Source organism: Gopherus flavomarginatus, chromosome 1, assembly GCF_025201925.1.
Source record: "Gopherus flavomarginatus isolate rGopFla2 chromosome 1, rGopFla2.mat.asm, whole genome shotgun sequence".
Taxonomy (NCBI): Eukaryota; Metazoa; Chordata; order Testudines; family Testudinidae; genus Gopherus; species Gopherus flavomarginatus.
In genome coordinates, this window is record NC_066617.1 from 209008140 (window position 1) to 209026906 (window position 18767).

General features: G+C 41.9%; 1 protein-coding gene across 1 annotated transcript in view; it reads left to right on the forward strand.

The window, feature by feature from the left end:
- The window catches only part of UMODL1 (uromodulin like 1), a 54699-nt gene that overhangs the window by 25748 nt on the left and 10184 nt on the right, over positions 1 to 18767 (forward strand). Inside the window, exons 10-16 of the mRNA XM_050936484.1 lie at positions 1481 to 2251; positions 5311 to 5568; positions 6068 to 6180; positions 12397 to 12610; positions 14406 to 14543; positions 16324 to 16781; positions 18102 to 18244. Coding sequence (XP_050792441.1) covers positions 1481 to 2251; positions 5311 to 5568; positions 6068 to 6180; positions 12397 to 12610; positions 14406 to 14543; positions 16324 to 16781; positions 18102 to 18244 — 2095 coding nt within the window. The remainder of the gene's footprint in view (positions 1 to 1480; positions 2252 to 5310; positions 5569 to 6067; positions 6181 to 12396; positions 12611 to 14405; positions 14544 to 16323; positions 16782 to 18101; positions 18245 to 18767) is intronic.

Here is an 18767-nt window from a genome sequence, read left to right on the forward strand (position 1 = left end):
CCCAGGAGCGTACAGTGTACCATCTCCTATGCTCAAGGGCCTGCATTGTGATCACCATCCTTCCAGGAAGGGAGAACTGGGTAGATCTCCCTTTGGAACCTCTCAATAGCACTTCTTAATCAACCAGAAGGGTGGCTTTTGAGTAATGAATTCCTGTGCATCCCAGGAGCTAAGTGCTCTCCTCACTGGTGATCCATGTCCTGCTGACCTGTCATGGTACAATTCCCCACTCTGAACCTTAGCGTCCAAAAGATGGGGTGCCAGCATGAATTCCTCTAAGCTCAATTACCAGCTTAGAACCTGTAGCACTGCCACCAATCAGGAATTCCAGTGCCTGGTATACTCTTGTGCCCCCAAAACCTCGCCCAGAGACTCCCAAGACCCAGACCCTCTGGATCTCAACACAAGGAAAGTAAACCGTTTCCCCCACCGTTGCCTCTCCCAGGCTTCCCCTCCCTGGGTTAGCCTGGAAGATCACTGTGATTCAAACTCCTTGAATCTTAAACAGAGAGGAAAATGCACCTTTCCCCCTCCTTCTCTCTCTCCCTCCCAGATTCTCCCTGAGAGAGACAGTAATCCTAACACAGAGAGAATTTAGCCTCTCTCTCCCCCTTCCCTCCTTTCTCCCTACCAAGTCCCTGGTGAATCCAGACCCAGTCCCCTGGGGTCTCACCAGAATAAAAAAACAATCAGGTTCTTAAACAAGAAAAGCTTTTAATTAAAGAAGGAAAAACAGTAAAAATTATCTTTGTAAATTTAAAATGGAATAGGTACAGGGTCTTTCAGCTATAGACACTGGGAACACCCTCCCAGCCTAAGTATACAAATACAAATTAAAATCTTTTCAGCAAAATACCAATTTTAACTGCTTTCAGCCAAATACACATTTGAATTCCTTCCAACCAAATACACATTTGCAAATAAAGAAAACAACCATAAGCCTAACTTGCTTTATCTACCTAGTACTCACTAGTCTGAACTTATAAGAGCCTGTATTGGAGAGATTGGAGAGAAACCTGGTTGCACATCTCCTGTCTCTGAGCCCCCAGAGTGAACAACCAAAAACTAACAGCACAGCACAAAAACTTCCCTTCCTCAAGATTTGAAAGTATCCCGTCCTCTGATTGGTCCTCTGGTCAGGTGACAGCCAAGCTTACTGAACTTGTTAACCCTTTACAGTCAAAGAGATATAAAGTACTTCTGTGCTATTAACTTTTCTTATCTGTTTATGACATGACCAGAAGAGAAGGAAACCAGAAGTTGAATCTGCTTCTTTTGTGTATCAAGGCAGAGCAGTAAACCACACTATCAGACCCTGTTCTGAGTAGCTTATTGTGTAAATGTGTTAATGAAATACACACGTCTTGCTTACATGACTCTAAAATGATTTGACAGATTTTAAAATAAAATAGGGAATATTCTAATGTTTTATTCCTTCGGTTTGAACGTCCATTTCAGTGTCATAACAATGTTGTTGCAGGTGAAATTGTGAACCCAGTTAGTGAAATGATGCCCCTATATGAATCAGGCAAGACAGAAATACCACCTGAAACAAGTACTGGACTGCATGCTTCACCAGCAATCACTGAAATAAGAACGACCACTCTCAGCTCCAAGAGGAGAACCACATTAAATATGCCTACTGTGCTGCCATCAAGTGGCACACAAGCATCAAGCAGTCATTCTTCCATCAGCAGTCCTCCACTAACTCAGAGACAAGGCATGACATCGTCAGTTGGATTTGAAAGAAATAATAGCACAATTGGTATGGAGGATCCAACAACCATCGAAGCACTAATTGTGGTGACAGAACAATGGAAAGATGTAAGTGCATCACTTGAAAACTCTGTGGAAGAGACTTTGACTGGTGCACCAGAGCAACTGACAACTGTTACCAGTGCACCCAGGGATGCAACCAGTCAAGAGCAGCACACTTCACCATTGTCCATATTATCTATGGTTTCAAATACAACTTCTGCTGTTGAGAGAAATAAAACTATAGGAGAGACCCACATACCTCCCCAGGTTCCTGAAGCAAGTTCTCAGGATGGCTCCAGTACATCCCTGCCTACTACAGAGCACCCTACAATTTATACTTTAAATTCCACTCTTGATGTACATGAAGAGATGGGAAGAGTTAGCAACTCTTGGTCTGAGACATCTCCTAGAGAATCATTCTCAGTGCCACCTGTTTCCCCTGACTTCTCACCACCAGCTTTCAGTGCTACTACTTTCCCAAACACAGATTGTAGTAAGTATGCATCACAGCACTGTCCTGCATGTGTGGTAATTGTTCACAAGAAGAAAGAAGTCAGGGTTCTGAAAAATGCATAGTGTATGTATTGGGGTATGGGATGGGACTGACCAAAATTTAGTTTGTCTTTTTTAAATATATATTTTCTTGTAGGTCTGGCATTATTCTTAGGTGCATTTTTCTAAATAAGCCTGTCAGAGCATTGCCAAAATAACTGAACCTTCCAATGTTTTGATAGTAGTTTCATTGATTTATAACACTTTAGAAGTCTGTCCTCAAAAACAGTGAAGTGACTCATGTAACACCTTAAATGTTGCTCCATTTAACATTATGATAAACCTCTTGGTCCACAGTGATCTGGGGAGGGATGCTCTCTCTTGCTATGACACTTGTAGGCTGCAGCCTACAAAGACTATTTGAAGTTCCTTTGCCAGCTGAGGGAGTGTTTCCCTGGCACAGGAGAATTTAGGATATCCATAGTGTTGAGGGGTCTGTATAACTTGGTGTGTGTAGGGGGGAAGAGATGGTCTGATCTTGCACTTCCCTAAAAGTTGCCAATCAGGCAAGAGTCAGCTGGACACCTGAAAACCCCAGCAAAGAGAGGAAGTGTGTGGTGATCTGAGAGCAACTTCATGAAGACTTCTAATGAGGAGTGATTAGGGCAATGAGGAGGCATGATCTGTTTGGATCTAGGGAGATGTACTACAATGGTTCTAATGAATTTTCCACCTTTTTGATTCAGCATTTGGATTTGAACCAGAGTTGGGGTTTGGATAAAAATTCAGGCCATAAATTCTAATTATGATTGTGTCTGGATCTGATTGTCACCATCTGCAAGTATTATATTTATTTACTTAATGTATTATTGAGTTGTGCCTGACCTGATTATTTCCGGTTGGCTCAGCCACTGCTTTCATCAGTGTCTCCTGCTTTTAGCTTCTAATGTTCTTTCTGAAAAGGAAATGGAGAGTCAGTGTAGGCTTCTGCTTTACTGAAGCCTCTCCAGTCTTAAAGGAAATGCTGCTATGAGTGATAGTAGGGCAGGCAATGAAGACATTGCAAGTGTCAGTCTCTTCATCAGGGCCAGGTCACTGGATTGAGCAATGTCTCCTGTGAGGCTACAGGCTGTTTTTTGCCTTCCCTTTTTAATTAACATGGTAAACTGGGAACATAAAATGCTCACAATTCACCCTTTGGATATAAACAGAGAATAAAAGTGTCTCAACCTCACAGGAGCTAGTGTTTGAAGTAGCAGTCGGGAAAGGAGTGCAAAGCACCGGATTATTTTATAAATAAAGGAGACACTGTACAGGCTTTTAGCTCCTTCTAGTAAATAAACAAGATTTTGCAACTTGGAGGTTCTATTCTGAGGCTTTGCCTGGGTCTTAGGGCTGACTGTGCTCCTCCTCACTGGAGATATTGGGAAACACCTGGCTCCCTATGCTTCTGGGTCCAGGCCAACAAGCAAACTGATAATAAAAATGCTGTGGTGGCATAAAGGAGAATGTGTTCTGCTTGTACTTTGCTCAGGGAAAATAATTATATCTAGGGTGACCTGATGTCCCGATTTTATAGGGATAGTCCTGATTTTTGGGTCTTTTTCTAATATAGGCTCCTATTATCCCCCCACCCCCTGTCCTGATTTTTCACATTTGCTGTCTGGTCACCCTATTTATATCAGAAAAGAAAGTAGAGCCACCCTTACTTGCCAGTATGGCTGCTGCTTGCTTCTGCATTCTACCTACTGTGCTGCTCCTTCAGCTTCCCTAGTCTCTCCCCTACTCTGTCTTAACCACCTCTTACCCATTGTCACTCGCTATCCATTATTTGCCCTATTCCCTTCCCCCAGCCCTTCCTCTGCTTCTGCACCTCACCTCATTATCCACACTCTAGCACTAACCGCTCACTCACCCCCTCATTTCTACCACCCATCCTTAGCTTGCCCATGGCTCCCCTCATGTCCACTATCCACTTCTCCCCTTAACTCACTGCTATCTTGGGGTTTGTCCCACTGTCTTTCTCGACATTTTTCTTCCCTTTTGATCTCTGCCTGTCTCTTTTTCCTTTTACAGTGTCTATTCCCCGCCAGGTTATCCTTTCGTTTACTCCTTCTAAATCTGTCCCTTCCCTGACTCCAGCCTCCAGGCCTTTCTGCCTCATTCTCTTCCTGACACCTTCCTGTCTCCCGCTCCTTGGATCTCCTGCCTTCCCATCCCCCCACACTTCTACTTACTCTCTTCAGGCTCCCTACCTCCTTGGGCCTCATTTTATCTCTTGGAAACTCTCTCCCACTTATTCCTGGGGTCCCACCCTCACCCCTCTCTGGTCTCTCGAATCCCCTCACCCCTTCTGCCACTTACCACCACCAGCCCCCTCTCCCCAGTCCCTTCTAGTGCTTTGTGAAGCTGCCTAGCACAGCACACAGGATGATGGCTGAATGGCTGCTTCTCCTGCCTTTGCTGCCTCTTCTGAAGATACTGAAAGCCAAGAAAGGGGACAGCCAAGGGACTGCTGCTAGCTACTGTGACTGAGAAGAGGAAACATCATAACAGCATCTGCTGGCTTGAGGCAGGAAGTACAGGATTTTTGAGGAACCCACCCGCCTGCTCTGTGTGTCAAGGGTCCCATAGCATCTCCCTGGTGTAACATCTCTGCCCTGGAGTTTACCCATCCAAATACTCTCCTTGTCTAATCTTGCTCAGCTTGCTATTGGTACAGGCTTTAGCTAATATTAGATTTGTTTTATCTGTTAAAATTTACATGCAGATATTCTAATATTGAAAATTACCTAAGTAATGGTAATTGAAATCAGATACTTGAACATGGCTAGCCTTTCTAGAATCTGTTCTAAGGCTGCAAGACGAACTGCAGCAGACTCACGGAGTAAAAATGCTTAAATTTCAATAATCTATCATTTAATTTTAAAGGCATTCCTTCTGCATCAGAATCATTGTAGAGTAGAGAAAGCCTGGCTTCAACAGTTAGTTCTAAGAGAGATGTGGTACTTCCCCCCTTACCCCAGAGGTTTGATTGATGATAATTTCTTTTCTTCCCAGTACCTGTCCCAGCTCAAAGGATTATTTTCTCCAGTGTGACTAGCATCAGCTTTCATGTAGCCTGGTCCACAGATTCTGCACTGAATCCTGCTTTCCGATTTCTACTGCTTCAGGAAAACCAGCTAATATCAGAGGCTAAAATCCAGAGCACGAGTCTGACAGTGCCAGGGTTAGAACCTGGAATCTTGTACACAGTTGAAATCACGACAGAAGTTTGTGGCATGGAAAGTAAACCAGCACGCCAGAAAGTAAAGACTGGTAATTTTGCTTAGAAACAACTCTCATGATTGCTTCTTAAAGGGTCAGTTCTTACTGCCACTGAAAGCAATGGGGGAAATGGACTTCTATTTATAAGAGCGCACATGGCCAGGACAGGGTTTGGTAGACATACTAAGGATGATTTAGTGGCAGCTGTTGGATGTGTGGACACGTAGAAAACAATGGGCTGACAACGACTGCAAATTTAACTGTGGTATAAAGTCAGCACTTGAGGCTGGCACTGGAATTGTACAATTGATACCAATCATGTTTTGTGAATCTCCTCTATTCTCATTCATAGGCTTGGGATGTCTCTGTAGCAATTACAGCAGCTGCTTCTGTGGGAAAGTAATACTGGGAAATTATTTACATTAGTTTGACCCGATTCAGCAGGTAGAAACTAGGAGGAACACCTACACCATGTGCCAGACAGCTTTCTGCAGAACACCAATGGTCTGTGGATTACATTCTCCTAAATAACTGTTTTCTGATTTTGCAGCTGTTCAAAAACTGAATGGATCAGTAAGAATAACAAATGTGAAATACACTGCAGGCTTGAACAATGCAAGTAGTGAAGAGTATCATAACTTTACACAGCTGTTTCTTGGTGAAGTAAGTTGATTAAAATGGTAATTATTTGTAAATGGTCTTCATAAAATGAGGAATATGATTGGCCAATACATGTACCATACATGTATCCCCATATACCTAAATGAATTGAGGTCCATTGACTACATTAGAAAAAAGAGAAGCATGGTGTAGTGGTTAGAGGATGAGCCCAGGAATCAGAAATTTGGGAGTTTATTCCTGGTTCTCTGTGCCTCAATTTCCCCATCAGTAACATCAAGCAGACTTAATTCATAGGCTTGTTTTGAGAGGCTAATGAATGTTTGTGAAGCACTTAGAGATCTTTGGACTGCAAGGCACTATATCAATGCAACTTAATATTGTTGTTGTCCTTTCTCAGATCCACTCATGTCTGATATAGTAGAGATTTTTATTATTATCCTGTTTCATATCCCCTAATTTTACAGCCTATTTCCCCCACCCTTTATTAGGTCAGTTTTAATATCACATTTAATTAGGGCACAGAATACCAAACTACCTTGGAAGGTCTATTTATCTCCTGTAACAGTCTTGTAATTCAGAGGGACTTCCTTTGGAGGTGCCACCCTCCTTTTCTTATTTTTTGGCTAATCCATCAATTGTTTGTCTTTGTTGTTCCTTTTCACATTTATTCCACAAACACCCAGGTCCTTTTATATTGGAAAACCACTGGACATATTCCAGCTGTCTGTCTCATCTCACAAGTCTGCATTACTGATACGTTGTTCGGGAGATTAATACTGACAATGATGAATTCGTGATTGACTGTTCTAGAGCTTTTCATCCAAAGACAGCAAAGCACTTTAAGTATGCATGAAATACAGCCATCTCTGGGATGCAAAGTGGCAACAGTTTAACCATGCCCAGGAAGAGTTCAGGATAGAAAGTGAAGAATGCTTTATGCAGCATGAAAATACAGGGGAATTTTGATAGAGAGAGAATGTATAAGATATAAAATAACTTCCCATTGTTGTTAGTTTACACCTTCCCTATGTGCAGTCAATGGGTCACAGCTTTCTTGAAGCTGTTTAGGCCTCAGGCTGACACATCCTAGCAATACTTGTTCAACAGCCATAAAATGAAAGTGACATGTTCATGCAAAGTAAAAATGCAGCAAGCATCCACTGACCTCCCTCTTATTCAGCATTGTTATATATTTCAGGCTATTTTGGATATTAGAACCTTGAGCAAGGCCTTGTCCCACTCCTTGTCCCTTTCACATTTTATTAAAATGGATAAAATGAAATATTTTATCTTTGTGCAGCATACAATCAACTTCTCTGCTCCGGAAAATCATTGACATAAGTAGTTTATCTTTAAAAATATTAGGCAGCAGAATTAAAGTATGACTGATAGCAATGTAAGCTAGGTCACACTGATACCCAACACTCATACTTTAGGCTTAAGTTGATCACCTGGGAAAATAAGGAAATAATTGTTCCTTCCAACAATACTACTGGCCAAGTATATTATGGAGTCTTTCCCATCCATCTGTGAACCATTAGACATAAGCCACTGCCTGAGGCAAAATACTCTTCCTCCTGATAGTGTCTTATGACAATTCTTGTGTTCCTATCTGTCAAAGAAGAGAGAGTCTGGAAAATCTTTACAATCTTCTTTTTGGGATGTAAGAGCCAGACCTTGAGCCTATTCAAGTAAATGGGAACAGTCCCACTGATTTTAAGAGCAGGATCAAGCACCAGTGAAGTACACTTTGCCAGAAGGTTTCCTTAAATCTGTTTTATGGAATTATGTCTTTGCAATCCACATGTATTCACCTATTTGTAAAAATCACCCTATTTTAAAAAATGACTGTAGTGCTTAGTAGAGGTGCTAGATTGACAGTGCTGGAGACTGAAATCCTGTTCATATTACAGTGTGGAGAAAAGCAAGATGTAAAAGCCTGAATTGACAGATTGCACTGTCAATGTCCAAGCTAGCTTCCCCATGCTGTTCTGCCACTTTGTAACCAGGTGGCTTGCCCATGGGCTGGAGAACCTGGGATTAAACCAACCCTGATTACAGAAGAGCCCCACCTAGGGTGACCAGATGAGATGAAGAAAATATCGGGACACATGGGTGGGGGGTACTCAATAAATTGGACCTCAGGATTGTTTGAACTACCTTTGAACTGAGTGTGTTCTTAAAGGGCCCTGAAAAGGGGAAAAACAGAGGCAGGGTGCTGTAGAGCAACCTTTGGCCCTGGCTTGGAGGAACTGTCACCAAGAGTGAGAGGGTAATTGTGTCTCTGGGCATTTTCCTCAGCCTCGCTGTTGAGACTGCCAAGAAGGATGGCAGTTAGTGTCAGTTGTGGGGGTGGTTTGGGTGATGTGGACTCGAGTCTATTAGTGCTGCACTAGGGTGCACTTTTCTTCCAGTTGGCCCCATCATAAAATGCAGTAGGTGAGGACAGCAGCGATGGGGGGCAGAGTGGGAGATGGGAAGTATTGGTACACGCCATCCTAAATAGCAATAGCCTATTTTGTTAAAATAGCCTCTTACTCATTTTATTATCAGTCCCCAGGGTTTCATTGCAATTCTAATTCTTTCCCACTCAACAGGGCTCCCTACATATGTGTCTAGAAGTACCCAGATTAGCTACTGCCTGTATTGCTAGCATTTTGCCCTGGATCTGTCGGCAGGGTGGCTATTACTTCTAACCAGCACCCTTCAGAAATTACTACTGCCTTCCACACAGACAGTCACTCCACTCTGAACCTATTTCTGTCTCTTACCCCTCAACAGCACCAAACCTCCAGCCATGTTACTGAGGCTCATTTAATTTCACTAGCATTTCAGCCTGGCTTCTCCTGTCTCCTCCGTGAGGGCTGCTTCTTAACTTTGGGTTTATCTCCCTCCTGGTTTTCTTACTTTACCAAAGGGGGTTCCCGTCTCATGTTGTAGCTGTTATTTTGCCAGTGTTTTCCTCCTTTCTTGTAACTCTCCTTTTGGCACTAATGTGCCTTTTGCTTTTTACCTTTTAATGTACTATACTACAGATAAAGGTGTAATTGTAGCACAGGTAACAATAGTAGTGAAAACCCAGTGGCTTGGACTTCAGGGTGGGCTAGCCAACCCAGTACATACCCGCCATGCTCCCCAGAAGCTATTACTTGGATAGCTAGCCTGTGCTGAATCTTATGCCACCACATCTATGCTATGGTTGTGACCTGTGCTAGCTAGATTAAAGCTATTTTGGATATGCCCACCTGTGCTACACTGACACCTTCACTTGCAGTGTAGGCATACCTTTTACCTGTTCTATTTAGGAGTTCCTGGTGTTTCCTTTGTACCCTGATCTAACCAGCAGACCAAATTCGGTGATGAATCTGTTTGGATGCCACCTAAGGCATGCTGCATGTATGCAAAGAAGACTAAAGATATTATAGCTAGATTTATTTCCTGGTAGTAAAACCTCAAAGCAGAGGGATGGATTTTCCTTTTTAATATAATTATTTCTTTTAATAAGTCAGAGAAAGAAATTTCCTTTCCTTTTATATACCATGGAGCTCCCTCTGCCTCCCACTTTTATCACACATTATTTTAATGTTTGGGCATTGTTAAGTAATGCAGTAATCTGAAGAGAGAGACTAGTAGTGTCACCTAGTGGCTAGCTATGATGTGAACATAACTATAATGTTTTCCAGGTGCTTAGCTCTGAATAAAATAAAATAAAATAAAATAAAATAAACCCTCCATTAAAATGGAGTCCACAAAACAAAGCTAATTGTGAGAAGGGAATATTGGTAAATGCTGAGGAAGGTCCAAGGGAAGATTGCAGACATACTTAATGGCTGTAATTGAGATAACAAATATGAAAGATGAAAATTTAAGGCCAAAATCTAGCCTTATCTTTCATGATGTTTCAAAGTAAAGGAGAGAAAGGCCCCACCCCACTGTTTGGGAAAGTAAGACTTTCTTGGATTTAGAGTCCAGCTCTGGTGTGGCACCCTGGATATTCCTTCCAAGAGCAAGTAGGTAGGGAATGAATGAAGCCTGTCTCTACCCCCAGTGCATTGGAGAGCAGAGCTGGACTAATGGGAGGGGAGAAGCTGCACCCTGTAAAATATGTCAGTTTACTCCCCTGGCCCAGGAGCAAGGGGGGAGTGGGGAAGGAATTGTGGCTGTCCTGGACAGCGCCGCTGTGTGCTGCCACTTACTGGTGGCCGTGCCTTTCTCAATCTAGCCCTTAATGGAGAAATAGCCTGAACATAGCAAAGCTGCTCTTTGTCTACCTCACAAACATTGATCTATGAAATGCTGCTCACTTGAGAGCTTGATGGTTTGATACAATTTGAGAATGTATGTATGTATGTATAAATATCTGCTTGCTGTATGTTCCAGTCTATGCATCCGATGAAGTGGGCTGTAGCCCACGAAACCTTATGCTCAAATAAATTTGTTAGTCTCTAAGGTGCCACAAATACTCCTGTTCTTTTTGTGGATACAGACTAACACGGCTGCTACTCTGAAGCCTATTAGCAGCTTCTGAAGCAAGGACGAGAGGAGAATAGGGCCCTTTATGGACAAATTCAGTGCATCTAGATATTACACTGGTGGCATATTAGAAGTGTCTGATAGGCAGATAGAAAACAGCAGTTTACTCAGTAGTCAAACTTTAGAGAGAGAGAAGGCTATGTCAACAGCGTACAGTGTTGCTCTCCCATATTCATTCCGCACATCCTTTGCACATACATTGTGAAAGGTTTTTAATCTATGATAGATACATAAAATATTATCAAACCAGCTGACTTTCATATCTTTGTATTTAAAGTTATGTGATGGATAGTGGTTTTATCAGTTTTCCTCAGCACAAAACTTACTGCCTCTCTCAGAAACTCTGTATTATTGTTGTAGGCTCCTCCTCTGGAACTCAGTGTGGCTGGGATGGGTCATCTCAATTTACATCTAAATTAGCAGAGGAAATAAATTGGATGTATTGTCTGCTCTCTCTTGTTACTGGTGTTCAAATTCTCTAACCATGTGGTAGTATCAGTAGTAACGCATTGTATTTACATAGTGCTTTCCATCCAATGATCTCAACATGCTATTCAAAGTTAATTAATTTTTAGCCTCATAGCCTATCTAGAGCTTGAGACACAGGTCAATATTATCCTACATGGAATATGTAGGGAAGCTCAGGCACAGAAAGGTGGAACAGTTTGTCCAAACACGTGCAGCAAATCAGTGGCACAGACAGAAGTAGAACTATGAATTCCAGTCCTGTGTACACGAGACCATCCTTCTATCCAAAGAAGTACAAAGGTTGTTGCTATAGCCTAGTGATTGTGGAGATTCAGTAATCACTGGGAAAGGCTGTATTTTCTCTTTTTGCAGCCCAAGATAAATTCCAGAACATCTGCATATCAGTTCAGTGTTTATTATAATTAGTCATGATCAGCTGTCCTAATTGTAGTGCTTTGAGGCTAAATAGTCACATTCAGATTATTTTAGAGTTATTTTCTGGCCTGGCCATGAAGCTGTCAGGGAAATGTGGGACCCTGGGACATGTGTCCAGGTGGCAGTCAGGATCTGCAGCGATAGTGCAAGACTCCCCATGGAAGACTCCTGTGAAACATTTTTGAGTTAGTCTGGGCTGAGGCTGCGTGGAGATACTGAAAGCATGGGAAACTGTTTTTCTGTTTCCGCTTTGACTTGATCACTGGGTACAGATGGAGGCTAGATTTACTCTTAATAATACGTAGAGGAACTTTCTGTACCAGGCTTGCCCTCTGTGGAGATCCACCCTGAGGGAGGGCAGGGGGTGGTATGGCTGCTACATTCACTTAGGGTTTGTGCTGTGGGAGCATCTATAAAATAGGGTTGAGGTTCCATAGAAGATTGCTGGCAGATACTGCTGCAGAGATGCCTACTCTGGGCGTCCCGAGTCCACTCTGCTCATGCTGTCTCCATAGCCAAAGCCTCTTAGTATTGGGTTGCACTGTCTCCTTAAAGGCCCCTTGATGGAGGGAGCATTGAGGCTGAACGGCACTAATGGAATCTCTCTTCTTGGCAGGCTAAGTGTTACCAGGGACCCCTGCCAATATCTATGCCTACCTCCTTGTGTGTATGCCCTGACCTGAATCATTCCTGTGTTTTATATTCACATTTAAATACATATTTGAGTCAAACAGGAGTATTCAGAAAATTCAGTATCTTCACAGTATAAAATTTAATTCATACTGTCTGCCCATATTCACATGCATTATATTTTGATCACAGGTACGGAAATCTCTGCCTCTTAACCGTCTTCAGGAAATGGATCTTGGTTTGATAAAAATGTTGATAACCAGTATTACTAATGGAAGCATAGTGGTAGGTTTCGATTTACTGACTGCAAAAGACTTGGATATCCACAACCTTTCCACAGCTTTTCATGATGTCTTTAAAAATAGTTCCTATTTTACAGTTGACAACAACAGCCTCTCCATACGTGGTAAGGTGCAGTTTTATACCACTGTAATTTTTCAAAACTAGCAACAGGATAAAACCTGTCTTTTTGTTTGTGATTTAGAGAGTACAGCATCTGTTACAGTGTGGATGAAAATCCCATTATCTTTTTCTTAGAACTTCTGCCAATTCATCCCATGAGCTCTTTCAGAGAACTTCAAAAGATACAGTGAGATGTGTGGTGTAGCAGGGCTCAGATGTATACCCTCAGTTTGGTTCAACCAGGGCCACTAGTTATTGTACAGTTTCTTCCTTCTTACAGATCATTGATAAAGAAGATAAATAAGACTGGTCCAATGATTGACTGCAGTATAATCCTTTTTTATAGAGCTCCTCAAATTGATGTCTCTGTATAAAATAATTTCTAATCCTTCTGTTGATGGTACATCAGCAAGTTTAGTATCTACACCACATCATGCTTATCCAAATAATATTCTTCTAACCTCTCAATTAGAATTGCGGGCAGGACAGTATGGAAAACTACTAAAATAGATTTATTCCATCTGGTGCATTCTCCTTGCCTGCCACACTTACAGTTGTTTATCAAAGAAGGCTATTGGTTTTGTCAGACATTCTGTGTCCTTTATAAAGCTATTCTGCACAATGTTCATCAACAGAGAGTCCTGTGGCACCTTTAAGACTAACAGATGTATAAGCTCCAATACGTCTCTTAGTCTTAAAGTGCCACAGGACTCTGCCGCTTTTTGCAGATCCGGACTAACATGGCTACCCATCTGATAGTGTTCATCAAGTTATTGTTTTCTAAGGGCCAGATTCTCTGAAAGTAGTGCACCACCAGTGTACAAAAGCTGAGTGCAGGTTGGATATTTCTATATCTCTTTGGATTTTTAGTGCCCATTTTTGTCTGTGAACACTCATTTTGAATTTCCTGCATATAAAAAAGAAATACATGTTCTCCTATGGCACAGAGTCTGATTTACATAAGGCACAGAAATCCATGCTGTTGACCACATGGTGGTGCTTCTTCTCCACCTTCACCACAACCAGCAACAGGTGTCTCATTAATAATAAAAGAATGTCCATATCAAGGTAGCACCTCATTGAGAGCAGGGTTATATATGCCCCCTGAAACTGGCATTAGTCTGAGGGGCTTCAGGTACAGAGTTAACACGAGCCACCTAGAGTGGTGTGGTTAGTGAGAGTAACAAGTGGGAAATTTGAAACCCACCTGTGACTGTGTTTCCATTTATACACAATCCTGAGTAGAACCCGTACAAAAATTGAAATTTGTAACAAATATTTGTCCTTGAAATTCTAAATTTTGGCCGAAGAATGGGAAAACAAATTTGATGAAACTTTCCCAGACTTTTTGGCCTGTTTTTCAACCAGCTCCAAATATTGTTTAAATTACCAGCCACCCTCTTCCCTCTTAAGAGTGTTGAGTCTGTAGGATGGAAGAGTCTGTTTGGGAGTAGTCCCTTGTGACAGCTATCAGTTTTGGAGGATGGGAGAATTAATAGACTGTGCTGAGGGGAAGGGGCCCGGGAGAGCTGCCCTCCCATTATCAGCTGCCAGCAGTGCCGCTGGAGGCTCTTGCTAACTCTGACCTTCAAGGCACTGAGTATTCTTGCTCTGCTAGCATCATCAGCTTCCAGACTGTATGTATGTATCTCCCAGATAAACGACATGAGAACTAGTGTCTAGGGTACCATGATGGTAGTTCCAGTTAAGGAATAATCACAATGCCAGTAATACACTCTTTCTCTCTCTCTCTTTTTTTTTAAAAATAATAAAAAACCCCAAACTCCTAATCCCAATAGATTATGATGAGTGCGAAAGAGAAGAAGATGACTGTTCCCCGGATGCATCATGCCACAACACATATGGGAGCTATCAGTGCAGCTGTAATGAAGGATTTGCTGATCTCAATTCAGAGAGGCCTGGGAGAAACTGTGAAGGCAATATTGTTTTTCATTACCTAGTGATTTATTTGAAATTATAATGATGGTGTCTTCATAAAATCATTTGGTTACATCCACTTTTGGTGGAACTCCACTTTGGTTCATGGAGGTATACTAGGGATGACTTAGGCTCAGTGTGTTAAGCACATGCTACTGAAAAATATGTATATTTTAATGTTTTTGCATATTTCTGTTATGTTTAATTGCATTTATTATACTTTTGCTCTATCATAAAAATTTACTGTATGACCATTTAATGGGCCCAGTCTATTCTTTTATTTATTTTTTTCTTTTAACAATGATTTCTCTTTTCTCATTTTTCCCCTTAAAGGTAAACAGCATTGTTGAGAGTACCAGTTATTTTCTTTCATGAGCAGTAATAGATGGGACATCAGAGATACAAGATAAGAGACTAAATCAGAGTGGAAGCATTTATGTTATGGGTTATAGTACCGATCAATATTGATGTTATAACTCATTGATTTGTCTTTAGTTAATGCATCCAGCTGATGCCACCTTTCCTCAAATAATGTATTCGTTCACCTAAAATAGGTCTTTCAGTTTCTCATTTCTTTTGAACCACTTTTCTATGGATTGTATTTGGATTTGGAACCATAGTGATGAAAAGTGTGTATTGGCTGAAATCTCAAGTATTGTAAATAGATGCCTAGCTTTATTAGGTTTCAGTAAATCAGGACATTTTCTTAGCACTGTGATGATAAGGATTTGGAGAAAGACATTTCTGAAATAACTCCCAGATCCTTTTTCCTGCCATGAGATCAGTAATTTTTCAATTTAGGACATTCTCAGAAGACATGAAGATAGTTTCCTAGGAAATATATTTGTTTAAGAATTTGGATTGGTGAATACATGCTATTTGTGCATATAATTCAGTAAAATATTGCGCAGTAAAATCCACACTATTCAAAACAAACCCAGTATTAGTTGTGAATGTAGATCATTACATTGGTTCCCTCTAAGATCAAAGATGGGCGCAGAGTAGGTTCTGTGGGTATCTTTAAAGTATCATAGGGTAATCTAACAAGTAACCAAAAACCTTGATAGAAAAAGGGCTGAGGGAAAGGAGTTTGGTATTCAGTACCCAGACTATCATCCTCCTACCTCCTCCAGTTTCCTTCTCTTTCCTCCCTTCCTCTTCCCGGTAAAAAACTACTACTGACATACATTTGCTAACTTTCTCAGTAAAGCTCCTTATATATGTCTATAGACAGTACCGACCTGCTGTAGTACTGTTGTGCTAAAGTGGCAACCAGAACCAGATTCTCCAAAAAACTCAGGCCAGGGGCAGATTTTCATGTGCTCAGTGCTCGGAGCTGGAGCCACATTTTACAAAGAGCTCAGCTCTCATTTAGGGACAAAAATAAAGGCCTGATTTTCAAACGTGTTCCGCATCCAGTAGACTCCTATTGTGACCCTTATGGCCATTTATTTTGATGCCTAAATGGGAGGTGAGCTATTTTGAAAATCTGGCCCGCAAGAGACATTGGGAACACATACACATTGTGAGTGTGTAAATTATTGCATCCAGAGAGAAATGGAATCTTTGGTCTTTTCTTGCTGGTGTCTTTATTTTTAATTAAGAAGAAAGCAATAGTGTATTTTGAGGTAACTACACACAACCAGTTAAGAAAGAAGAGCAGCAGTTTTTCTACCAGTGATTGAAAGTTTCCTGATAATGTTTTTTGCATTTGAGTATTCTTAAGAGATCAAATTTGTATCTGTAATTTATAATCCCTTTATTTTTGTTGCTCTATAGCATTTCCGCTTAGCCTTGGCCCTACAACTGCACACGGCAAACATGTAGGCAGCACAGGTTTACCTGTGACATGTCCACATACTTCAGCTCATGTGTTTTCACTTGCTACAGAGGATTCATCTGCTGCTAAAACCAAACATGAAGAGGGTGCTGTGTTCTCTAGCACAGCAATGCCGCATGCCTCCACAGCGTCTGTGTCGAATGCCCGTAGCTCACCACATGTCACTACCTTGCCACTCACTAAATCTTCCCAGGGGATGTCCTTAAAGGATGCAGTGAGAGTGTTCTGTGAGATTGAGAAGATTGTCATTGCCATTCAGAAGATATTTCTGCAGCAGGAATCTATCCCAGAATCTGCACTCTATCTTGGGGAGCCTCACTGCAACGTGAGCTTCAGCAATAACACTCATGTGGTGCTGTGGACAGATTGGAATCGATGTGGAACTAAAGTACAAAGTGTAAGTCACCTGAACAGATGAAGAAACTCCTGGCTAATGTACTTGTCACTGTAGAGTGCAGTGGCACAGATTGAGCTTGCGGGGGCAGCCTGTTACCATCAGGGTTTTCTGAAATGGTGAACAAAGAATTCAGTCCGACTTTCCCAAAGTAAAATCACCTCTGCTTCTACCTGAGGAGTAAGGAGGAGGGAAGTAAAGATTATATCCTCAACACCAAAATCCACATTGCACCCCTCCACAATCAAACCCATTTGCTACCCTCCTGGGTTCTAACAGCCTTGAGTGTTGTTCCCTCCCCAGTTTCTTTTGTTGACTTCTCACTGACAGTACACAAATCGGTAGCATATTTAAAATTTGGGGTCTGAATGAAATAAGTTTAATGTAATACGTAAATGAATAAGTAACCCAAACAAGATTGTACTGATTGGTCTAGACTTAGTGGTTTTCAAACCATGGGGCGGGCCTCCCAAGGGAGGTGCGGGAATGTGTCAAGGGGAGCACGAACCATCTGTTATTTATTTATTTATTTTTTAAAGATCTCTGGCTCTCAGCCCCAGGGGTGGAGCTAGTGCAGAAGGGCTGTGCACAGCTGTGGAGGTGGGTAAAGGGGACAGCCGGAGGCCCACTGTCCCAGGGCTGACAGCTGAAGCTCCACCACCTGGGATTGGGGTCTCCTTCTCCGTCCCCCACTAACCCCTCACCTGGAGGCAGTGGGGCTCCAGTTGTTAGCACTGAGGTGGCAGGTCTGCAGCTGCCGTCTCAGGGTTGTAGCAGCAGTGTGGAAGTAAAGGCGGCAATCGGGAGCTAAATCTGCTGTGAAAAGTGATAACTATCACTTTTCACATTGCCATTCTTACTTCTATGCTGCTCCTGGCAGGTGCTGCCTTCAGAGCTGAGCACCTGGCCAGCAGCCGCTGCTCTCCGCTCTGCCTTCAGATCCTGGTGGTGGTATATGTACTTGGGAGCGGGGCATAAATGACTACAGATACAAAGAAGGGGGGCCTGATCAAATAAGTTTGAGAACCACTGGTTTAGATGGGACAATGTGGAGTAAAAAGAGTAGGTCATACAAATGGTATGGATGTTTTATGGAGCAGTGAACAATATGTACTAAGATGAGAACAACAAACTTGTTTTCATTTGCTAGCCCCACAACGACAAAGCTAGTAGATGCTGATAGTTTTGGTTTTGATGGCCAGTTGTATTCAGAATTCCTGAGGTATTACTTAAAATTACCAGATGTAGCTGACTAGTGGGACTAAGGTGTTCTCAGAAACATAAAGGTTGATAAAGTATCTTTCTCTCCTTTTTCTGTTCCAGAATATGACTAAGACTATTGTGAAAACAATACTTCGGAATGACAATTCCTCTCAGAAAGTTATCCACAACTTGAAGATTGTCTGTCCAATCCATTGTGTGTTTCAGAATAATCTCTTGACTTCATCTGGATATAGTTCAGAAGGGTAAATAAAAACTCACCCAACTTCTAAGTTCTAATGTTTGGCGCTGTGTGTGTGTGGGCGGGGGGAGGGTGGGATATGTAGTCTTCTAAGGAGTATTCTTGTGGCATGCGCACAAGCTTGGGAAACAGAAATTCCTGTGCTGTAATCCCAGCTGTGTCACTGGTTCCTTGTGTGGTCATGGGCAAGTTCTATTCCCAATCAGCAAAATAACTGCCTCTGGGAATGAATGAATGAATGAACGAACGAACGTACAGTGCTGTGTAATTGCTATGCATTATGATGAAGATAATGATGATTATATTTAAAATCCACAAATTTACTTGATGAGCTTTAAAAAATATATAATGCAAATTTAGTTCTTGTGAAAGGCTCCAGGTTAGCAGCACTGTAGAGTGAGAGCCTCTGTTTATATCTATGGAATGGGCGGAGCACAAGAAATGACAGCCCAGACTTCTTCACATTGTCTTGCCAATGAGCCTCATCCCATCCTCAAATGAACCACTTCTCTCTTTCTTTCCACCAC